The sequence below is a fragment of the Phyllobates terribilis genome, unplaced genomic scaffold (genome assembly GCF_046119375.1).
Source record: "Phyllobates terribilis strain yellow unplaced genomic scaffold, ASM4611937v1 Scaffold_183__1_contigs__length_3771566, whole genome shotgun sequence".
In the NCBI taxonomy this organism is placed as follows: Eukaryota; Metazoa; Chordata; class Amphibia; order Anura; family Dendrobatidae; genus Phyllobates; species Phyllobates terribilis.
The window spans coordinates 1,983,885-2,005,536 of record NW_027362943.1 but is presented as its reverse complement, the minus strand read 5'-3'; the positions used below and the strand labels follow the sequence as shown (position 1 = coordinate 2,005,536).

Sequence of the window (21,652 nt, the reverse complement as noted above, 5' to 3'; positions counted from 1 at the left end):
GTTCTTAGACTTCGAAGCTTCTCCCTTTTTCCTCCAAACGTAACAATGGTCATTGTGAGGAGCTGCCCATTTACTAAAGACTAGAAAACTTTTCCAGCACTAAGCACCCATTTTCATTGATCTTAATTTTGTGTTTTGTTAGAAATTAGTTTGCTGTGTTTTGTTAGTGATTTGTTTGCTCATCAGTTCAAACTCAGGTATCAATTCCATTTAGTGACCTTATATCAGGGGCCTTGGGTCATTGTTCTCTCAGCCAACGGACCCCTTGTGTAGATGGAAAGAGTAGACGAAGAGGAACCGTCATCAAATGGAGTCTCACAAGCAAACCCAGGTGATGGCTTCGACCTGAGAAAATACCACCACTAAGGCACAATTAGCTGAGGGAGGGAGGGGTGAGCTCTTCTGCCCATTCAGGGGGCTGATCCCTGTGCAGGAGAAAGAGAAGACACATTTTCTAGTCAGAGAGGGTTGGTGGAAGGATGCCAAAGGAAGAGTATGGAGACTGAGGACTTGGAAAGATGGATGGATAAGCATGTTACAGTTATGGGATCTGTCATTTGGATGTAAACTTTCTTAAAGGATTGTTGCTACTGGATACCTGTGTTTCCATTGTTTTATCTGTCGTCTGGTGGATGGTGGACTGTGGCTACAGACTATACTGGCTGGGGATACTAAATCTGTGGGCCAACCAAAAGTTGGGAGACAGTGAGTATGGCCTGATACAAAGCCAGTGGAACTACTGATCCCAGAGAGAACTGTATTTTGGATATTTATCTAGAATTGCTGTATTACTGCACATGTGATTAATAAAATATTGTTGCATCGTTAACCTGCCTAGGTGATTACTTACAACCCACAGCCTCAGATCTTCACAGTCATTATGCCTAAAAAGTAAAATTTTAGTTTCATCAGACCAGAGGACATGTCTCCAAAAATTAAGGTATTTGTTCCTTTGTGCATTTGTCAACATTAATCTGACTTTGTTATGTTTATTTTGGAGTAATAGCTTCTTCCCGGCAGAGTGGCCTTTCAGCCCATATTGATACAGCACTCGTTTCACAGTGGATATTTACACAGTCTTACCAGCTTTCGCCATCATCTTCACAAGGTCTCTTGCTTTTGTCCTTGGGTTTATATGCACATGTCAGACCAAAGCACGTTCATCTCTGGGACACAGAACCCACCTACTTCCTGAGCGGTATGATGGCTCTACATTCCAATCTTGTTTGTACTTGCGTATAATTGTTTGTACTTGCATATAATTGTTTGTACAGATGAACGAGGCACCTTCAGGTATCTTGAAATTGTACCCAAGGATGAGCCAGACTGTGCAAGTCCACAATTCTGATATCTTGGCTGATTTCTTTAGACTTTCCCATGATGCTACACAAAGAAGCAGTGTGTTTCAGGTGTGCATTAAAATACATCCACAGGTGTGTTTCTAAATAACTCAGATGTTATCAAAAAATCGGAAGCTTCCAAACACATGACATCATCATATGGGCAGTCCAAAATTGTTTAAAGGCATAGTAATCTTTGTGTATGTAAACTTTTGACTTTGCAGCAAGTAATAAATATGCCTTAAAACATTCTCTCTCATTATTCTGGCATTTGGCAAATATTAAAAATTATGGTAATCATAATTGACCTAAAAAAAAGGTTTCTTCTGATTTCATGTCAGATATTGAGAAAAACATGCATATGTGTCTTTTTATATAGTGTATGGAAACTTCTTTTTTCAACTGTATGTGTCAGGGTTAACAAGGGCTTCTGAGGTACAGCCACCAGCGAGCGTGGGCGCCGTTGTTGTTCTTTAGGATGCCATCCTCGGTGGCTAGGCAACATCAGCTTTGTTTAGGTACAGGATAGGGTTAGGTAGTGACTGTATCAATTATTCAGCAGCATCATTGTTTACATCTGTTTATATACATCTACAAAAAGCCATTCAGCTTGTACTTTTGCTAGTTTTAAGAACATATGTGCTGTTAGTCCAGTTTTTAATGCATATATTTAATAAATGTTTAAGATTTTACTTTAGGGAGGTTTTCCCACAGTACTGCCCCCTACACACAGAATATGGTTTCATCCACTCCACCGACTACCCCACGGATGATTAATAAATACTCACTTAGCCCCATTCTTGGTGCAGATACTAATAAATCCAGAACCTATGAGATTTTTACCACATGATAGTTTGATAGTTAGGTGTGTATCATCCATAGCGGCAGCCAACCCGACCACTATGGTGCCCATGAGAAAAACAAGAATTTGAGCTTGGTTTAAGTTGGTATCCATGCAGCACATAGACGCATGTTTACTATGGCCATAAATCAGAAAAAAACTACAAGAAGAAAAATGATCATAAACCCTGCTGTAAATAAATAAAAAGCAAAAGTGCATTTAAATAAAATAGGGTTCTTAGTAACACTGTTTTTGATCAAAAATAGCATGAAAGCTATCTCACCATGGCAAGGTGAACCTATTCGGGATAGTACTACTCTGTATAATATTAAAAACTTTACCATGTGTCAAAGCCTCAAACTTCTGTGTGTGAATCAGACATGAGATCTAACGTGATAGAAAATTACAGTGCAGGGAAGGCTGGAAACATTCAGATAGATGGCCGGTGGACGGACTCTGGCCACATATGTTTCTACTGCCGTAGTAGAAGATGAAGATGTCGTCCTCCTCATGAAGTAGTTATTTTTCATGTCACATGTAATGAATATCTCCTGCAGTATTGCTAATGCCGATTCCAGTGTCTGTAAATGAGACGAGAATTAGCTATAAGGAAGATGAGTCTTTGAGAAACGTGTTCAGCTACAGACTCCAAGGAAGAAACTGCTCGTGGTCTGTGGTCTAAAATATATAGGTTTTATTGCTAGATGTAAAGAAGAAAACTAAATACTGTAAAATAATATATCTCCTCATATGTTTCTGTGACATCCCGGTATCCGTTCTACTGCTGCTAAATGAGACAGTTGTAGTGTGATAGTAGACTTGTTCCAGTGTGGCACTGTGAGTTAGGGGATATAATACATTGCATTGTAAATTGGACTTTCCTGCCATCTACTGGCCAGTGTGTGTATACGAAAGTTAAGTGATTATTCTCCTCGCAATAAGCTGCCATAGAAACGGCTGGGAGGAGTCTCCTAGCTCAGGGCTCGCACACTGACTGAGCACTGGTACAAATCAGTAGTGGGTGGTTCAAGCTGCCTAATGAAGATACAGGAGACAGACACTATTTCTCACAGAAGAGTTTCCATGCCAGTCCACGCTGGGGGGACATTTTTCTCCACATAATCTCCTTCCCAAAAAGACAAGCGTCTTCCAGTCAGGATAGATAACGCTGTTCGTGTGCTCTCCTGCACGCTGGTTATCCTGTTTGCTTCTAGCCGGGACCAGATCCACGTGGCGACCACACCATCGACTTTATTTAACCCCTTTCCGACCCAAGGCGTACTAATACGTATCTATGCCCTGAGACTTATGGACCTGATACGTATTAGTACGCCCTGGCGATTTCGCCCGCACACAAGCTGTGCGGGCGCGATCGCCGCCGGGTGTCAGATGATTGTCACAGCTGACACCCAGGGCTATGTGCAGGGAGCGGTCACGCACTGCTCCCAGCACATTAACCCCCGCGATGCTGCGATCGAAGTCGATTGCAGTCGATCGCAGCATAGCGGTGGCAAGGGGAGGTGATCGCCGATACTCACCTCCTCTTCCGGCCTCCGGCGATGTCTGCCGGGACTTCCAGGATGTTGCCATGACGACCCGATGTCGTCATGACAACATCCGGGTCACCAGACAGCAGGAAGATTTTTTGGACATGCGCAGTGCATCTCCAAACAATCTTCTCCTTGTCCAGCGCTGACAGCCTGCATGGCACAGGGATGGTGCTGCATTCCTGTGCCATGCAGGCGATCAGAGAAAAAAAGTGAAAGTCCCAGAGTGGGACAAAGTAATAGTTTTTATACTTTATCAGAAAGTGAAAAAAAAATTGTAAAAATATAAAAAAAAAAATAAAAAAAATAATCCACCAAAAATAAAAATATAATGTACCCATCAATAAATATTATTATAAGAAAAAACAATAAAAGTACACATATTTGGTATCGCGGCGTCCGGAACAACCTGACCTATAAAACTGTCCCACTAGTTAACCCCTTCAGTGAACACGGTTAAAAAAAAAATAAATAAACGAAGCAAAAAACAATGCTTTATCATCATAACGCCAAACAAAAAATGGAATAACACGCGATCAAAAAGACATATAAATAAAAATGGTACCGCTGAAAACGTAATCTCGTCCCGCAAAAAACAAGCCGCCATACGGCTCCATCAGCCGAAAAATAAAAAAGTTATAGCTCTCAGAATAAAGCTATGCTAAAAAATAATTTTTTTCTATAAAATTGCTTTTACTATGTAAAAGTGCAAAACATAGAAATACGATATAAATGTGGTACCGCTGTAACCGTACTGACCCGAAGAATAAAGCTGCCTTATCAATTTTACCACACGCGGAACAGAATTTAAAAAAAAAAAAAAAACAATTCCTGAATTGTTGGTTTTTGTTTATTCTGCCACACAAAAATCGGAATAGAAAGTGATCAAAAAATGTCACATGCCTGAAAATGGCACCAATAACAACGTCAACTCATCCCGCAAAAAACAAGCCGTCACATGACTGTCTGCCAAAATCTGGAAAAATTATAGCTCTCAATATATGGCGATGCAAAAACTAGATTTTACAAAAATTGCGTCTTTTAGTGTGTGACAGCTGTCAGTCATAAAAACCCCATATGATTCTGGTATCGCTGTAATCGCACCGACCCGAAGAATAAAGTAATCTCATCACTTATACCGCATGAGGAACGGCGTAAAAAATAAACGCTAAGGCTGGGGTTGTGCTAGGGTTAGGGCTGGGGTTGGGGTTAGGATTTTTTTCAAAAGTAAGAAAAAAAGATGACGATATGGCGACTAGTGTTGAGTGCAAGTGCTCGCTACTTGAGTTTGCATCGAGTGTTGTGGTATGCATTGAGTATCGTGGGTATTTGAGTGACATGCTCGAGTCTCCGCCCCATATGCTTCACGGCCCAAAAAACTTTGCGGGGATCGATCCCCGCATGTTAATTTTTGGGTGTCTAATAACCGTGAAACATCCGGGCGGGGACTCGAGCACACGCAGTACATGGTGCATACCTGAGTACCCGATGCAAACTCAAGTAGCGAGCACTTGCGCTCAAGACTAATGACAACTTATTCAATATGATGACCTAATGTTATCAAATTCTGTGTCGTACCTCTGGGTTCAAAATGTTCACTATACACCTTAATAAAATCCTTGAGGGGTATAGTTTCCAAAAAGGGGTCACTTGTGGAGGAGCTCCACTGTTTAGGTACATCAGGGGCTCTCCAAACGCGACATGGTGTCCGCTAACAAATTGAATGGAAAATCGGCTCAAATTGTTAGCGGACGCCATGTTGCGTTTGGAGAGCCCCTGCGTGCCTAAACTTTGGAGCTCCCCCACAAGTGACCCCATTTTGGAAACTAGACCACCCAAGGCACCTATCTAGATGCATAATGAGCACTTGGAACCCCCAGGTGCTTCACAAATTGATTCGTAAAAATGAAAAAGTGGAAAAAAAATACTTTTTCATTTTTACGAATCAATTTGTGAAGCACCTGAAGGTTCCAAGTGCTCACTATGCATCTAGGTGCCTTGGGGGGTCTAGTTTACAAAATGGGGTCAATAGTGGGGGAGCTCCAATGTTTGGGCACACAGGGGCTCTCCAAACGCAACATGGTGTCCGCTAACAATTTGAGCCGACAATTTGTCACTTTTTCATTTTTACGAATCAATGTGTGAAGCACCTGGGGGTTCCAAGTGCTCACTATGCATCTAGATAGGTGCCTTGGGGGGTCTAGTTTCCAAAATGGGGTCACTTGTGGGGGAGCTCCAATGTTTGGGCACACAGGGGCTCTCCAAACACAACATGGCGTCCGCTAATTATTCAAGCAAATTTTACAATCAAAAAGTCAAATGGCGCTCCTTCCCTTCCGAGCCCTGCCGTGCGCCCAAACAGTGTTTTTTCCCCACATATGGGGTATCTGCGTGCCCAGGGGAAATTACACAACAAATTTTGGGGTCCATGTTTTCTTGTTACCCCTGTGAAAATAAAAAAAAATTGGGTCTAAAGTAACATTTTTGTGAAAAAAGTTAAATGTTCATTTTTTTTCTTCCACATTCCAAAAATTCCTGTGAAGCACCTGAAGGGTTAATAAAGTTCTTGAATGTGGTTTTGAGCACCTTGAGGGGTGCAGTTTCTAGAATGGTGTCACTTTTGGGTATTTTCTGTCATAAAGACCCCTCAAAGTGACTTCAAATGTGATGTGGTCCCTAAAAAAATGGTTTTGTAAATTTTGTTAGAAAATGAGAAATCGCTGGTCAACTTTTAACCCTTATAGCTCCCTAACAAAAAAAATTTTGGTTCCAAAATTGTGTTGATGTAAAGTAGACATGTGAGAAATGTTATTTATTAACTCTTTTGTGTGACATATCTCTCGGATTTAAGGGCATAAAAATTTAAATTTTGAAAATTGCTAAATTTTCTAAATTTTTGCCAAATTTTCGTTTTTGTCACAAATAAACGCAAGTGATATCGAAGAAATTTTACCACAATCATGAAGTACAATATGTCACGAAAAAACATTCTCAGAATCAGGGGGATCCGTTGAAGCGTTCCAGAGTAATTACCTCATAGAGTGACAGTGGTCAGAATTGTAAAAATTGGCCTGGTCATTAACGTGCAAACCACCCTCGGGGGTAAAGGGGTTAAACCTACCCCCTGCGAAAGGGAACGGTGGGCTAAAAACTGTGAGCACACCCAAACTTTAGTGTGTTTCCACGGAGAGCCAATCTCTGAAGGTCCCTCCATCAGTGTAATATTTCTTGGACTACGCATAGCATTTCCTCTCTTAGCAAGTGAAGAGAACTCCAGCCGCCCTGTACAGTGTCCATTTTAGGTCATGATCAGATATTAAAATCAAACATCAGAATGATGTCAGTTTGAGGCTAAATACCCTGTCTGACAAGTGATCCTGATAAGTGACTTTGATAAGTAACTTTTACAACTGTAATAACAATAAAGAAAAAGTCACTGTTCGGTGATGGGACTTGAACCCAAAATTCTGTGTCCAGAAGCCAGTGCACTAACCACTGAGCTATTAAGTCAGTTGACAAATCCTAGGAGTTCTATTTGGTTATATGATTTTCAGAGTAAACCTGTCTGAAACTGATTGGGACTTTCAGAAATACCTGCTCCAAGCCAAATTCAAATGATGTTTGATTTTGATGTGTGAGTCTGATGTGTGACTTTCTTCAAACATCAGAATCACAATAACTATAAGTCATCCTGAGTATTTTCATGGTTGATCTCATAAGGCAAGGAAAGCTAAGTGTTGCTATCACTTGAACGAATAGCTCAATGGTAAGTCATCAGTCTCTGAAACTCTAGCTTCAAATCCCAATAGGAATGTTATTTTTTTTTAACTATCCCTATTTAGCACACAAACTACAGGGGTGTTTTACTTTTAATATCTGACATTTTGATCATCATCCTGACGTGTTAAGAGTTTCAGACAAGCTGTCTATTTGCATGGTAAATTACATAGCCAAAGTAAATTGGGAGGCACTAATTTACTACATATTTATTTATAAGTGACTGTTCATTTGCATAATTTCTTAAAGGGGTCTAATGATAACATTTCTTTATTGTAAATTTTTCTTTCCATCCACCCAAGAACTGGCTGCAAACTCCCAATTTACTTTTGCTATGTAATTATTATAATTATATATCACTACCTAAATAATCAAATAATGAACCTACAGTTTAATGGTAAGGCATCTGTGTCACATAGTTTTGGTTTGAAAGGATAATAATAATAGTAATAATAATTAATAATAAAAAGTTCAGTGTCCCTACAGGTTTTTCTTGGCTTATGAGATTAACCATGATAATACTCAGGGGGTCTAAAAGTAATTGTGATTCTTATTCTGATGTGTGAGAAAAGTCAGATATCAAAGCCAAGCATCAGTGAAGTTTTTGTGCTACCAGCACCATTTAAAAAGCAATAGTTTATTTTTTTCTGCACCTAGAATTTAAACTCACAATGTCCACTTTGTGAGGCAAGAGAGTTACCATTCTGCCATAAGCTCAAATGATGCTGCTGGGTGGTTTTCCTTGGTTTACGAGATTTACTATGCAAATCCTCATGGTGTCTGGAAGTCCTTCTGATTTTGATTCTGATGTGTGAAGAAAGTCAGGTATCAAACTCATTCATCATTTGAATTTGGTTTGGACAATGTCTGTGTTTAAGTCCTGATTGCACTGGAAATAACATAACCAAGTAGAATACCCAGTTTTCTTTAATGAGTGTATAGCTCAATGGTAAGCGTGCTGACTGTGAAGCAAATGCTTTTGGGTTCAAGTCCCAGTAGCGTGACACAGTTGCCTTACCATTAAACTGTAGGTTCATTATTTGATTATTTAGGTAGTGATTAGTGTTGAGCGAGTATGTTCTATTAACCTTTTCGCCGAGTATGCTCGGGCCGAGCTCAGAGTATTTATAGCTGCTCGGTGATAGGGTTAAATCCCCCCCCCCCCCCCCCCCGTGTGCATGATTTGCGGCTGTTTGACAGTTTTATTACATGTGAGGAATGACTATTTCTTACACATTCCTCCCATGTAATAAAGCTGTCAAACAGTTGCGAATCATGCACACGGGAGCGATTCAACCATATCACCGAGCAGCTGTAAATACTCGGAGCTCGGCCCGAGCGTACTTGGAACAGAACATACTCGCTCAACCCTAGTAGTGATATATAATAATAATTACATAGCAAAAGTAAATTGGGAGTTTGCAGCCAGTTCTTGGGTGGATGGAAGAAAAATTTAAAATAAAGAAATGTTATCATTAGACCCCTTTAAGAAATTATGCAAATGAACAGTAACTTGGAAATAGATATGTAGTAAATTAGTGCCTCCCAATTTACTTTGGCTATGTAATTTACCATGCAAATAGACAGTGTGTCTGAAACTCTTATTACGTCAGGATGACTATCAGAACGTCAGATATTAAAAGTAAAACACCCTTGTAGTTTTGGTGCTAAATAGGCATAATTAAAAAATATATATTCCTATTGGGATTTGAACCTGGACACTGTAGTTTCAGAGGCTGATGCCTTGCCATTGAGCTATCCAGTCAAGTTATAGCAACTGGTAGCTTTTCTTGTCTTATGAGATCAACCATGAAAATACTCAGGGTGACTAAAAGTCATTGTGATTCTGATTCTGATGTTTGAAGAAAGTCACACATCAGACTCACACATCAAAATCAAACATCATTTGAATTTGGCTTGAAGCAGGTATTTCTGAAAGTCCCAATCAGGTTCAGACAGGTTTACTCTGAAAATCATATAACCAAATAGAACTGCTAGGTTTCATCAACTGCGTTTATAGCTCTGTGGTTAGTGCACTGGCTTCTGGACACAGAATTTTGGGTTGAAGACCCATCAGCGAACAGTGACTTTTTTTTATTATTATTACAGCTCTAAAGTCACTTATCAAAGTCACTTGTCAGGATCACTTGTCAGACCGGGTATTTAGCCTCAAACTGACATCATTCTGATGTTTGATTTTGATATCTGATCATGTCTTAAAATGGACACTATAGCCCTGAGAGGCCATGACCTCACTTGTTTCATGAGGAGAGAACCATTACTTTCATATGCACAATATACTGTAAACTTTGCCTTTAAGAGAGACTGTACCCCGTTACCTCCTTTAGTAAATCCTTTAGTAAAGTTGTTATATTTACAAGTTCACCTGCGTGTCTGGCTGCTTGTGATTGCACAAACATCACGGGCACTCCAAACTTGCACCCAGACACCACAGCTACAGGAGTGCCCCCTGGGGGTCCTATACCATCCACAAGTGCCACCTCTCGTTTTTGACAATTGTTGTGGACACGAGGGAAGTGTTGAGGGGTCCAGTGACCCACTTCAGCTACTGTGACATCATTATCTGTTGCCAGTGAGACTACATACCCCAGGTGGCCGTTCTGCAACATCTGGCGCCTCCCCAGTGGCCCACCACATTTCCCCTTATTATCTCCAGTAATTGTATTATTACACAAGATATTTATGATGTTATATTGGCTCATCATCTTCTCATTCAGATCCCTACAATATCGGATCCTCTCAGTGAAGATCTTCTATATAACAGAATTTTCCTTATTGACCCATCAAAGATGGATATGGACAGAGACAAGATGGTGGAGAGGATATTACACCTCACCCTAGAGATCCTCTTCCAGCTTACTGGAGAGGTGAGAGATTCTGATGACGTCACATTACACCATTCTTATCTATGGGAATAACAGATGGACAGAACTGGAGAGGTGAGGACTCTGGAAATGTCTGGAGTGAGATTTATTATTGTGTCTCTCCATAACCAGGATTACACAGTAGTGAAGAAGACCTCTAGTGAGCGCTGTCAGGACCCTGTGTCTGATGGATGGAGAAGACCTCTGAGCCCAATCACAGGGCCTCCACCTCACCCCCTGATACATGAGGACATCAATGACCAGAAGATCCTAGAACTCGCCTACAAGATGATTGAGCTGCTGACTGGAGAGGTGACACTGCTGGGAATGCTGGGACATTATACAGTAATGTTATGAAAGGATCAGGGGAATGACTGTATCATTTTATGTGTCAGGTTCCTATAAGGTGTCAGGATGTCACAATCTATTTCTCCATGGAGGAGTGGGAGTATTTAGAAGGACACAAAGATCTGTACAGGGACGTCATGATGGAGGTTCCCCAGCCCCTCACATCACCAGGTAATAGACAGGACTAAGTACACACGGCCTATAATTATCTGTATGTAAAGAATGAATTCAGTCCCTGTATGTGTTTCCTCCAGATCTATCCAGTAAGAGGACAACACCAGAGAGATGTCCCCATCCTCTTCTTCCACAGGACTGTAAACAAGAAGATCCCAATGTTCCTCAGGATCATCAGGTAGATGGAGAGAAGGTGCCATGAGATCTCCCTTTTGATGTGTAGACGGCTGTGAAGGTCTTGTGTTCAGTCTTGTTTTATCCACCAGTATTATATGTTTTATACTTGTGTAATGAGAACGGTGGAGATGGCAGGATTAGAGCTGATCATAGATGTGACTTCTCATCTGTCTGTGACTTTTACAATATTTGTTTCAGGGTGAAGATCTGACCCATATTAATACTACAGAGACATATGTGAGGGGTGATGAGCGGTGTAAAGAGGAGATTCCTACAGATAACCGCCTAGGTGAGTAGTAACCACCAAATGCGCAGTAGTCACAGATTCTCCTCTGTCACTGGCTGTGGCTAGTTTATCGCTGGTGTAGTCCGGCCATATCACAATCGTGTGATCACCATTTTGTCTCTAGACCACAACACTCACCTCCACCCAAAACTGTTCAAATGATTTTGGGCATTGAAAACCCTTTTCTATAGAACTTACAACCTCGAGAATCCACTTACCCCCTGGGATTAGGAGACGCTGACCGTTACCTGCCCAGATCTGTAAACTACAAAGCTAAATGACAGTGTACGTAGAATGTGCTGACAAGTTAGAAAATCACTTGAAGAAAAATATTATGATGGTCTGTAAGAGAAAGCGGAGGGTAATGATGGTGTTGGCTTCCTAGATCCCTGATATCTTATTGGATGAATCTACCTTCTCTCCCTTCTGTGCTGCTGAATGTCCTCATATGGTTCCTACAAGACCAGGTCCAGTCTTTCTGGCCAAACTTCACTTTTATGATCGACAACATTAAATGTGCAGTGAGGGACAAGTGTGAATTTCTGTACAATAACAACAGAGTTTCCCTTTATCCTGACTTTTCAATTTCTTTTAAAACCAACTAACTTCAAAGAGGATTGTGATAAACTACATAAAATACATTACACCTGTGCCATGATATATCTCTATGCTAAATGTAAGACACCTCAGCTCTGCACTATTATAAAAAGTTCTCTTTGAACGTCTAATATTTCTTCTTGAAACTCATCTGACAGAAAATATTGGCCCTTACGATAATTTAAATTGCCAAGAGCCACCGAGCCCGATACTCCAATTACCCCAGAGAGGTTTCACCACTAGTTACTCATCTTTTACTGATGGAGACTGTTGAGTTTGATCATTTCAGTAGATGTGTTATTTTCTATACAGTTTTTGACTACAGTAGCTACTGCCCAAAATACTCTGATTTAACCCCTTCCTGCAGCCAGTTTTCTGTTCCAAATCAGCCCCCATTTTTCAAATCTGACGTGTGTCACTTTATATGGTGATAACTTTGGAATTCTTCACAAAGGATAATAGGAAACAAATGGACCTTACAAATTATTTTCCAACTTCTCTTGAATCTGACAATCCCCTATATACGGTTGTACACTACTGTCTGGGCACATGGCAGGTTAAGAAGGGAAGGAGCGACATTTAGCTATTTGAATGCTGATCTTGCTGGAATAGTTTACAGACACAATATATTGGGGGCACTGTTCGTGGCCATCACAAACAGGCTTGGCGCTATCTACTCCATTTTCCAGATCCCTGGGTTTGCCTTGCTCCTCATCCTTTAACCCCTCTACATGGATCTGGACTTACACAGAGACCCCTCAGCTTGGGCCATGGTATTACCTGCTGTTCTGTGGACTGATATGGCAAGAAGAATAGTCAGGTAGCCGGGCCAGGAGGGCAGAGTTAATACAAAATCAGGAGACACAAGAGTAGCCAGTAAACGGGTTGTTGCACAACAGGAAACAAATAGCTGGGAGCTGAGCACAGAGGACTGAACCAGAGGAGAACAAGGCTGTATCTGGCAGCTTCCGGCTATATGCTTCCAGCTTTAGTAGGGTGTGGTGCTTTCCAACTGGCTGAAGTAGGGAGCAGATTACTCCAGCTGGACAGTACACACATCCATACTGCAAGACTGGATGGTACTATTGGTCCCAGGCACCCTAATTGTAGTGGCTGGACAGAGAATGTGCCACCCAAAGCTTCTGGTTCCGACGTCCCTTCCATCACCAGCGCCGCCTGCAGGATGAATAAGGCGGCTCCTGGTGACAGAAGCAGACGTCTCAGGAGCAGGTCCCTCCCAGAGCAGATGGGACCCACCATTTGAAGAAGCCCTAGTAAAACAAAAAAGCAGAAATCCAGAGCAGTAGAAATCCCCATAAAGTGACTCCATTTTGGAAATTATAACCCTCAGTGAAATAATCTATAAACGTAGCGATTATTTTGATTCCAGAGGCACTTTCTGGAAATTAGCACGCAGTGGATGTTGGAGAGTGAAAATTGTACATTTGCCATTTTATTCCCCTACACATAGTGCCCAGTGTAACATACCTGGCGGCGTCCTTGCATGGTGGTCCATCTCCCACTGTGCAAGAGAGCGCACTTGATCTCCTGTCCAGAATGTCTCTCTGGCTTCCCTCCATGCTGTCTTGTTTGTGTCTGTGTCTGTTTCTGCTGCTTAAGGGCGGCGCCCGATCACTTCCTGCTTTTTGTACCTGCTGTGGGTCACACCCCTTGTGCATCCTCAGCCTATCGCTGTCTGACACTTGGTATATAGCTCAGCAGCTCCCTTCTATCCCGGCCTGTGCATATGTGTTTCTTTCAGTGTGTGCTTGCACTCTGAAGGTGCCAGGTCCCGTCCTGTTTCCCTGTCCGCCCTTCCTGGAGGCTGTATTTCCAGGCCTGTCTGAACTGTGTCCTGTATGTCTCCTGCCTTGCGGTGTCAGCTCCCGTGTCTGAACTGTGTCTTGTATGTCTCCTGCTTTACGGTGTTAGTTCCCGTGTCTGAACTAAGTCCTGTATTTCTCCTGCCTTGCGGTGTCAGCTCCCGTGTCTGAACTGTGTCCTGTATGTCTCCTGCTTTACGGTATTAGTTCCCGAGTCTGAACTGAGTCCTTTCTGTGTTCTTTAGTCTGTCCTGTCTGTACACGCTCCTTGCCTGTTCTTTCCGCCTCTCTGGGGGCAGTATTCCCAGACCCGCTCCTGTATCCTGCTGCAGTGTCGGTCTCCTCCGTACACTCAGTTCCAGTCTGAACTCTCTCCTATCCTTTACCTGTTTTGCCTTTATGCCCGTTCCCTTCCTGTCTGTTCAGTGTGAACAGAGCCCTGTCCTCCCTGCTCAGCCTTGTCTGCACTCTAGCTGTGCTTGCCTGTAACCCTCTGCCTGTATTGTTCCTGAGTCCCGGTGTGTACTGGGTCCTATCCCGCCTGTGTTCTTACTTGCTAGTGCCTCCCTGTCTGCACTCTAGCTGTGCTTATCTTTACCCGCCTGCCTGCATACCCGCCTGCCTGCATACCCGCCTGCCTGCATACCCGCCTGCCTGCATACCCGCCTGCCTGCATCCCAGTCTGTGTGCCAGTCTACCAGTCTGTTCCTGTATTCCCCTGTGTGGGTCAACATCCGTGTCCGGGGTCTGTCCTGGAGTGGCACCTGGTCCCTCTGCTCGGTTCCTCCTTGGTGCTCTGGCGTCGTATGCCGTCGTGCCACCTTGGTCGGATCGGGCAGATACTTAGTTACGCCCCTCCAGGTATTCACTCTCCGGCACGGTCCAGTGGAATCACTACCAATCACATGCACACGCCGCTCTAGCCCGGGCGTGTGCATAACAGCATGCTCAGGCCATGGTTCCCGTTGAGCCCCACGGCCTTCGCCCTCTGAGAAGTTTTCCAGCGGATATATGCATTAAAATAAATAAATAAATTTTTTATTTCCTTTAGCTGAGTTCCAGGCGAATTACGCACCCGTCCAGATGGATCTATCAGCCCTCGTTCCTGCGGATCCGCCACGTTACTATGGGGATCCAAGACAGTGTCGTGCATTTGTGGAGCAATGCATGCTACACTTTAAGGCCTACCCTCTCTATTTTCCTTCCGATTGGCCTAAAGTGTCCTTTATAATTGACTACCTAGCGGGTGATGCCTTGAAATGGGTCACCCCCCTATGGGAAGCATGGGATCCTGTCATCCTTGACCTGCAGGCCTTCCTGGTGGCCTTTCGTATGGTCTTCGAGGACCCTAACTCTGAAGCCCCTGCTGAAGCTTCACTTCCCAATATCCCGGAGCAGCCCCGTCAGGTAATGTGTGTGGGTAGCGCAATAGTTCTCCAGCCCAATGAGACTACTGCCCACCCAGAATCCTCACAGGGTGACTACGCTTTCCGGAATACTTCTCCCAACCTCAAGAGGCAGTCCAGACGTGCTAGACTTAGAGGCAAGCAGTCACGCCAGGGTCTGTCCTCCCTGAGACCTCCTGAACCCTTCGGGGTGCTACCTGGTAGCGAAAGGACAGAGACTCTCCTATACTCTGTACCTGATACCTCACTCGCTTCGTCCAGTGAGTCCAACCTAGTGTACTCCGAAGCAGAGGTTACTCCCGAGTCTCTACACCCCTCCGACCAGGCGGAGGACCTCCAGTTGTGTTCAGAACCCTTCGGGGTGCCACCTGGTGGTGAATGGACAGAGACTTTCCTATATCCTGGACCTGATACCTCGCTCGCTTCGTCCAGTGAGTCCAACCTAGTGTACTCCGAAGCAGAGGTTACTCCCGAGTCTCTACACCCCTCCGACCAGGCGGAGGACCTCCAGTTGTGTTTAGAACCCTTCGGGGTGCCACCTGGTGGTGAATGGACAGAGACTTTCCTATACTCGGTACCCGATACCTCGCCTGCTTCCTCCAGTGAGTCCGACCTAGTGTTCTCCGAAGCAGAAGTTACTCCCGAGTCTCTACACCCCTCCGACCAGGCGGAGGACCTCCAGTTGTGTTTAGAACCCTTCGGGGTGCCACCTGGTGGTGAATGGACAGAGACTTTCCTATTTCCTGTACCTGATACCTCGCCTGCTTCCTCCAGTGAGTCCGACCTAGTGTTCTCCGAAGCAGAAGTTACTCCCGAGTCTCTACACCCCTCCGACCAGGCGGAGGACCTCCAGTTGTGTTTAGAACCCTTCGGGGTGCCACCTGGTGGTGAATGGACAGAGACTTTCCTATTTCCTGTACCTGTTACCTCGCCTGCTTCCTCCAGTGAGTCCGACCCAGTGTACTCTGAAGCAGATGTTTTCTCTGAGCCTCAGTACTCTTCTGACCCGGCGGAGGACCTCCAGTTGTTTCCTGAATCCTCCGGGGTACCACCAGATAACAAAGAGACAGTGACTTTTCCTCATTATGTACCTGATAACCCGTCTATTTCTTCCTGTGAGCTTGACAAGATGTACCTCGAAGCAGAGATTACCCTCAAGTCTCTGTTCCCCTCCAACCCAGTGAACGACTGGTCCTCGAATTCCCTGCGGAAGATTCTGGCAGGCCTGAAGAAGAGGGGGCGTAAGGGGGGAGGTACTGTAACATACCTGGCGGCGTCCTTGCATGGTGGTCCATCTCCCACTGTGCAAGAGAGCGCACTTGATCTCCTGTCCAGAATGTCTCTCTGGCTTCCCTCCATGCTGTCTTGTTTGTGTCTGTGTCTGTTTCTGCTGCTTAAGGGCGGCGCCCGATCACTTCCTGCTTTTTGTACCTGCTGTGGGTCACACCCCTTGTGCATCCTCAGCCTATCGCTGTCTGACACTTGGTATATAGCTCAGCAGCTCCCTTCTATCCCGGCCTGTGCATATGTGTTTCTTTCAGTGTGTGCTTGCACTCTGAAGGTGCCAGGTCCCGTCCTGTTTCCCTGTCCGCCCTTCCTGGAGGCTGTATTTCCAGGCCTGTCTGAACTGTGTCCTGTATGTCTCCTGCCTTGCGGTGTCAGCTCCCGTGTCTGAACTGTGTCTTGTATGTCTCCTGCTTTACGGTGTTAGTTCCCGTGTCTGAACTAAGTCCTGTATTTCTCCTGCCTTGCGGTGTCAGCTCCCGTGTCTGAACTGTGTCCTGTATGTCTCCTGCTTTACGGTATTAGTTCCCGAGTCTGAACTGAGTCCTTTCTGTGTTCTTTAGTCTGTCCTGTCTGTACACGCTCCTTGCCTGTTCTTTCCGCCTCTCTGGGGGCAGTATTCCCAGACCCGCTCCTGTATCCTGCTGCAGTGTCGGTCTCCTCCGTACACTCAGTTCCAGTCTGAACTCTCTCCTATCCTTTACCTGTTTTGCCTTTATGCCCGTTCCCTTCCTGTCTGTTCAGTGTGAACAGAGCCCTGTCCTCCCTGCTCAGCCTTGTCTGCACTCTAGCTGTGCTTGCCTGTAACCCTCTGCCTGTATTGTTCCTGAGTCCCGGTGTGTACTGGGTCCTATCCCGCCTGTGTTCTTACTTGCTAGTGCCTCCCTGTCTGCACTCTAGCTGTGCTTATCTTTACCCGCCTGCCTGCATACCCGCCTGCCTGCATACCCGCCTGCCTGCATACCCGCCTGCCTGCATACCCGCCTGCCTGCATCCCAGTCTGTGTGCCAGTCTACCAGTCTGTTCCTGTATTCCCCTGTGTGGGTCAACATCCGTGTCCGGGGTCTGTCCTGGAGTGGCACCTGGTCCCTCTGCTCGGTTCCTCCTTGGTGCTCTGGCGTCGTATGCCGTCGTGCCACCTTGGTCGGATCGGGCAGATACTTAGTTACGCCCCTCCAGGTATTCACTCTCCGGCACGGTCCAGTGGAATCACTACCAATCACATGCACACGCCGCTCTAGCCCGGGCGTGTGCATAACACCCAGATTGTGCTCCAGGAGACACACACCGTAAATTAAGTGGGTTCTTCTCACTATAGTAATGCCAAATACATGGAGGCTAAATGTGGTTTGGGCGAACTGCAAGGCTCAGAAGTGAGGGGGAGATCTGACTTTGGGAGAGCGGATATTGCTGGATTGGTTTATGGAAGCCATATTGTTTTTCAAGAACCTTTGAGCCGCTAATAATGTGGAAACCTTTGTTTTTCCATTGAGAGATGATGGACCTGAGTGGGGGCTTTTTTGTGAGATGAGTAGAAGTTTTTATTGGTGTTATTTTCACCTACATAACATTTTTTAGTGGCTTTTAAGGGTATGTGCCCACAGTGCAGTTCTGAAGCAGAAATTTCTTGAGCTTTTTTTCCTCTCCCTGGCAGAAAAAACGCATTACTTTACATGCATTTCGAAGCGTTTTTACATGCGTTTTTGCATGTGTTTTTTTTCAAGCCGTTTTCCAAGCGATTTTGAGCATCACAATGCTTTTGGAAAAGGGCTTGACAATATAAGTTGGTCACACAATATAAATCCATGCGACTGGCATGGATTTATATTGTGTGACCAACTTATGAGGAGTAGGTAAAAGAAAGTTATGCTTTCAAATGTTGCATCTACCAATGTCCATAGATTCCCATGCTGTCTATAGTAAAAAAAAAATTATTTAAAAGTTAAAAGGAAAAAAAACCCTGATACTCACCTCTCCGGCCGCCCCGTTGTCCTCCCGGCGGCGATCCTCTTTCCTCGGCGGCCCGCGGTGTACTGCCAGGACCTGCGGTGACATCATTTATCAGCTGATGGTCACGCGACCACCAGCTGATCGGTGATGTCAGCGGTCAGCTGATGGTCGTGTGACCATCAGCTGATAAATGATGTCACCGCAGGTCCTGGCAGTACACCGCGGGCTGCCGAGGAGAGAGCATCGCCGCTGGGAGGACACTGGGGGCCGACTGTGAGGTGAGTATGAAGGTATTTTTTTATTTTTTTACTTTTTAATTATTTTTTTACTCACGCTGTTACGCGGGCTCGGAAAAGCAGGCTGCTGCTTCTACCCTCCACTCTGCTCATGCTGTTATCAGCCAGAGCAGCAATCAGATGAGAAGAGTAGCAGTCTCCTCTCCCAGGCCCGGGTACCATGCGCACATTGAACCGCAGCAAATCCGTATGTATAGATGTTATACATACTTGTTTTCTGCGGTTCAATGCAAGTCAGTGGGCGCGATTTTGGTGTGGAATCGCTCCTAAATTGGCTGTGTTGCGGATGCTTCGGCAATGATAATCTGAAGCGGAAATCTTCACAGCATGTGCACAGCACATGCGGGTTATCATTGGGAAACATGCCAGATCTCTTGACAAGCGATTTTAATGCGTTTCAGCGGCAGGATAGCAGCCGCGGAAACGCATTAACACAGCATCGTGGGCACACAGCCTAATTCCTTACTTGGGTGGCAGAATGAATAAACCGTTGAACACCACACTCTACTGGTTCATGCTATAAGGTTTTCTATAACACTGTGAGCTATTGTTCTGTTGAATAATTCAATATTTTTACATAACTTGCCATTTTTAATGAAAGTTTAAGTAGAAATATTCAACAATATAAATTTTAAGGATATGTTATTCATAAATAATAAATGTTTTTATTCTTGGCAGATGACTGTACCAGGAGATCAGAGGGACAGCTGACATCTTCAATTTTTAAATCTGTTGATCTTGAGATCCCACAGAATACAATTGAAGTGAATGCCATTACTCCAGATATACCATCATCCCTTCACAGCAAAGATCAATCACCTGATCCTTTGAAACAGGTCCTGTCTTCTGATTCATTACCGACTACTGAGGAAAATCATAGTCACAAAATAAGCATCAAAAAACGAGCTGCTCCTAAAGCAAAGAAGCCATTTTCACATTCTGAATATCGAAATAGTTTTCCTCTTAAAAAGTCTTTTCTTAAACATCGAAAGGTACGCACAGCTGAGAATAGATTTTCTTGTTCCAATTGTGAGAGATGTTTTGACTGGAAATCACATCTTCTTAGACACCAGAGAAGTCACACAGGGGAGAAGCCTTTTTCCTGCTCAGAATGTGAGAAATGTTTTACAGAGAAATCAAGTCTTATCAAACATCAGAGAACTCACACAGGGGAGAAGCCTTTTCCCTGTTCAGAATGTGGGAAATGTTTTAACCAGAGATCTGATGTTGTTATACACCAGAGAACTCACACAGGGGAGAAGCCTTTTTCTTGTTCAGAATGTGGAAGATGTTTTACAAAGATATCAAGTCTTATAAAACATCACAGAACTCATACAGGGGAGAAGCCTTTTCCCTGTTCAGAATGTGGGAAATGTTTTACAGAGAAATCAAGTCTTATCAAACATCAGAGAAGTCACACAGGGGAGAAGCGTTTTTCCTGTTCAGAATGTGGGAAATGTTTTAACCAGAGATCTGATGTTGTTATACATCAGAGAACTCACACAGGGGAAAAGCCTTTTCCCTGTTCAGAATGTGGAAAATGTTTTAAACGTCAAGCAAATCTTGATAGACATCAGAGTACTCACACAGGGGAGAAGCCATTATCATGCTCAGAATGTGGAAAATGTTTTATGCGGAAATCAAATCTTACCACACATCAGAAAACTCACACCAAGGAGAAACTTGTTTAGGATGTGGGATATTTTTTAAATATAAAATCGCATCTTGTTAGACACCAGAGGAGTCACACAAAGAAGCCTTTTTCATGTTCAGAATGTGGGAAGTGTTTTAACCAGATTGTGAGCCCTCACAGGCAGGGTCCTCTCTCCTCCTGTACCAGTCGCTGACTCGTTTTCTAAAGATTATTGTAAGTGTTTTTGACCTGGAATCAGCAGATACAATTGTTTCAAAGAAAACTGTAAATAATGGACTCAACCTCCATGGCCTGCACGCACGCTCACCACGCAAGATTCCATTACTGAACAAAAAGCATGTTCAAGTGCGTTTAAAGTTTACTCAACAACATTTAGAAAATAATGTGAAATACTGGGAAAATATAGTCTTGTAAGATGAGACCAAAATTTAACTCTTTGGATGCCATAATACACGCCATGTTTGGAAACCAAAGGCACTGCATTTAAACCCAAAAACACCATACCAACAGTGAAGTTTGAAGGTGGGAATAAAGCCCTGGAAAACTTCATATAATTGAAGGAATGATGAATGGACAAATGTACTGAGTCATTCTTGATAAAAATCTGCTGCCATCTACCAGGCCCAGCCAATCACCTGACCTGAATCCAATAGAAAATGTATTGAAGGAACTAAAGCTCAGAGTTCATAGAAGGATACCACAGGACCTTCAAAATTTGAAGAGTGTTTGTATGGGAGAATGGGCCAAAATCACATCTGAGCAATGCATGCGACTGGTTTCGCCATACAGGAGGCGTCATGAAGCGGTCATCACCAACAAAGGCTTTTGTACGAAGCATTAAATACATTTCAATAAGCGAGTTCAATACTTTTTCCCTGTGTCATTTCTCATTATTACACATAATTTATTGCCATCTATGATTTGACTTCTTTGCTTGTGTGGATTGGATGGGTTGTAACTGACATTTGGTGAGAATTTTATGTCAGTAGCACTTTTAGATAGGTCCAGAAAATATTTGGACAGTGACACAAGTTTTGCCATTTTGGCTGTTTACCAAAACATATTCAAGAAACAATCAATCTGGTCATCAATCTGGTCTTAAAGTTCCGACTCTCAGCTTTACTTTGAGGGTATTCACATCCTAAGTGGAGTAAGGGTTTAGCAATTACAGCTCTTTAATATGGAGCTGCCTCATTTTATAGGGACCAAAAGTAATTGGACAATTGTCTGAAATGCTCTTTCATTGGCTGGGTTTCATGGGTTTTTC

The 21,652-nt window shown here is 43.8% G+C and overlaps 1 protein-coding gene across 1 annotated transcript; it reads left to right on the top strand.

The window, feature by feature from the left end:
* The first annotated feature begins 10,480 nt into the window (after nt 1-10,480).
* Nucleotides 10,481-21,328, top strand: LOC141212733 (uncharacterized). The gene is made up of 5 exons (XM_073665041.1): nt 10,481-10,702; nt 10,786-10,909; nt 10,993-11,090; nt 11,288-11,378; nt 19,410-21,328. The coding sequence occupies exons 1-5, from the start codon at nt 10,481-10,483 to the stop codon at nt 20,420-20,422; spliced, it is 1,548 nt and encodes a 515-aa protein (XP_073521142.1). The 3' UTR covers nt 20,423-21,328.
* Nucleotides 21,329-21,652: the final 324 nt, after the last annotated feature.

Coding starts and splice junctions, on each gene's coding strand:
- LOC141212733 (XM_073665041.1), top strand. CDS start 10,481: ATGTCTGGAGTGAGATTTATTATTGTGTCTCTCCATAACCAGGATTAC. Junction 10,910..10,992: donor CCAGCCCCTCACATCACCAG/GTAATAGACAGG, acceptor TGTTTCCTCCAG/ATCTATCCAGTAAGAGGACA. Junction 11,379..19,409: donor TCCTACAGATAACCGCCTAG/GTGAGTAGTAAC, acceptor TATTCTTGGCAG/ATGACTGTACCAGGAGATCA.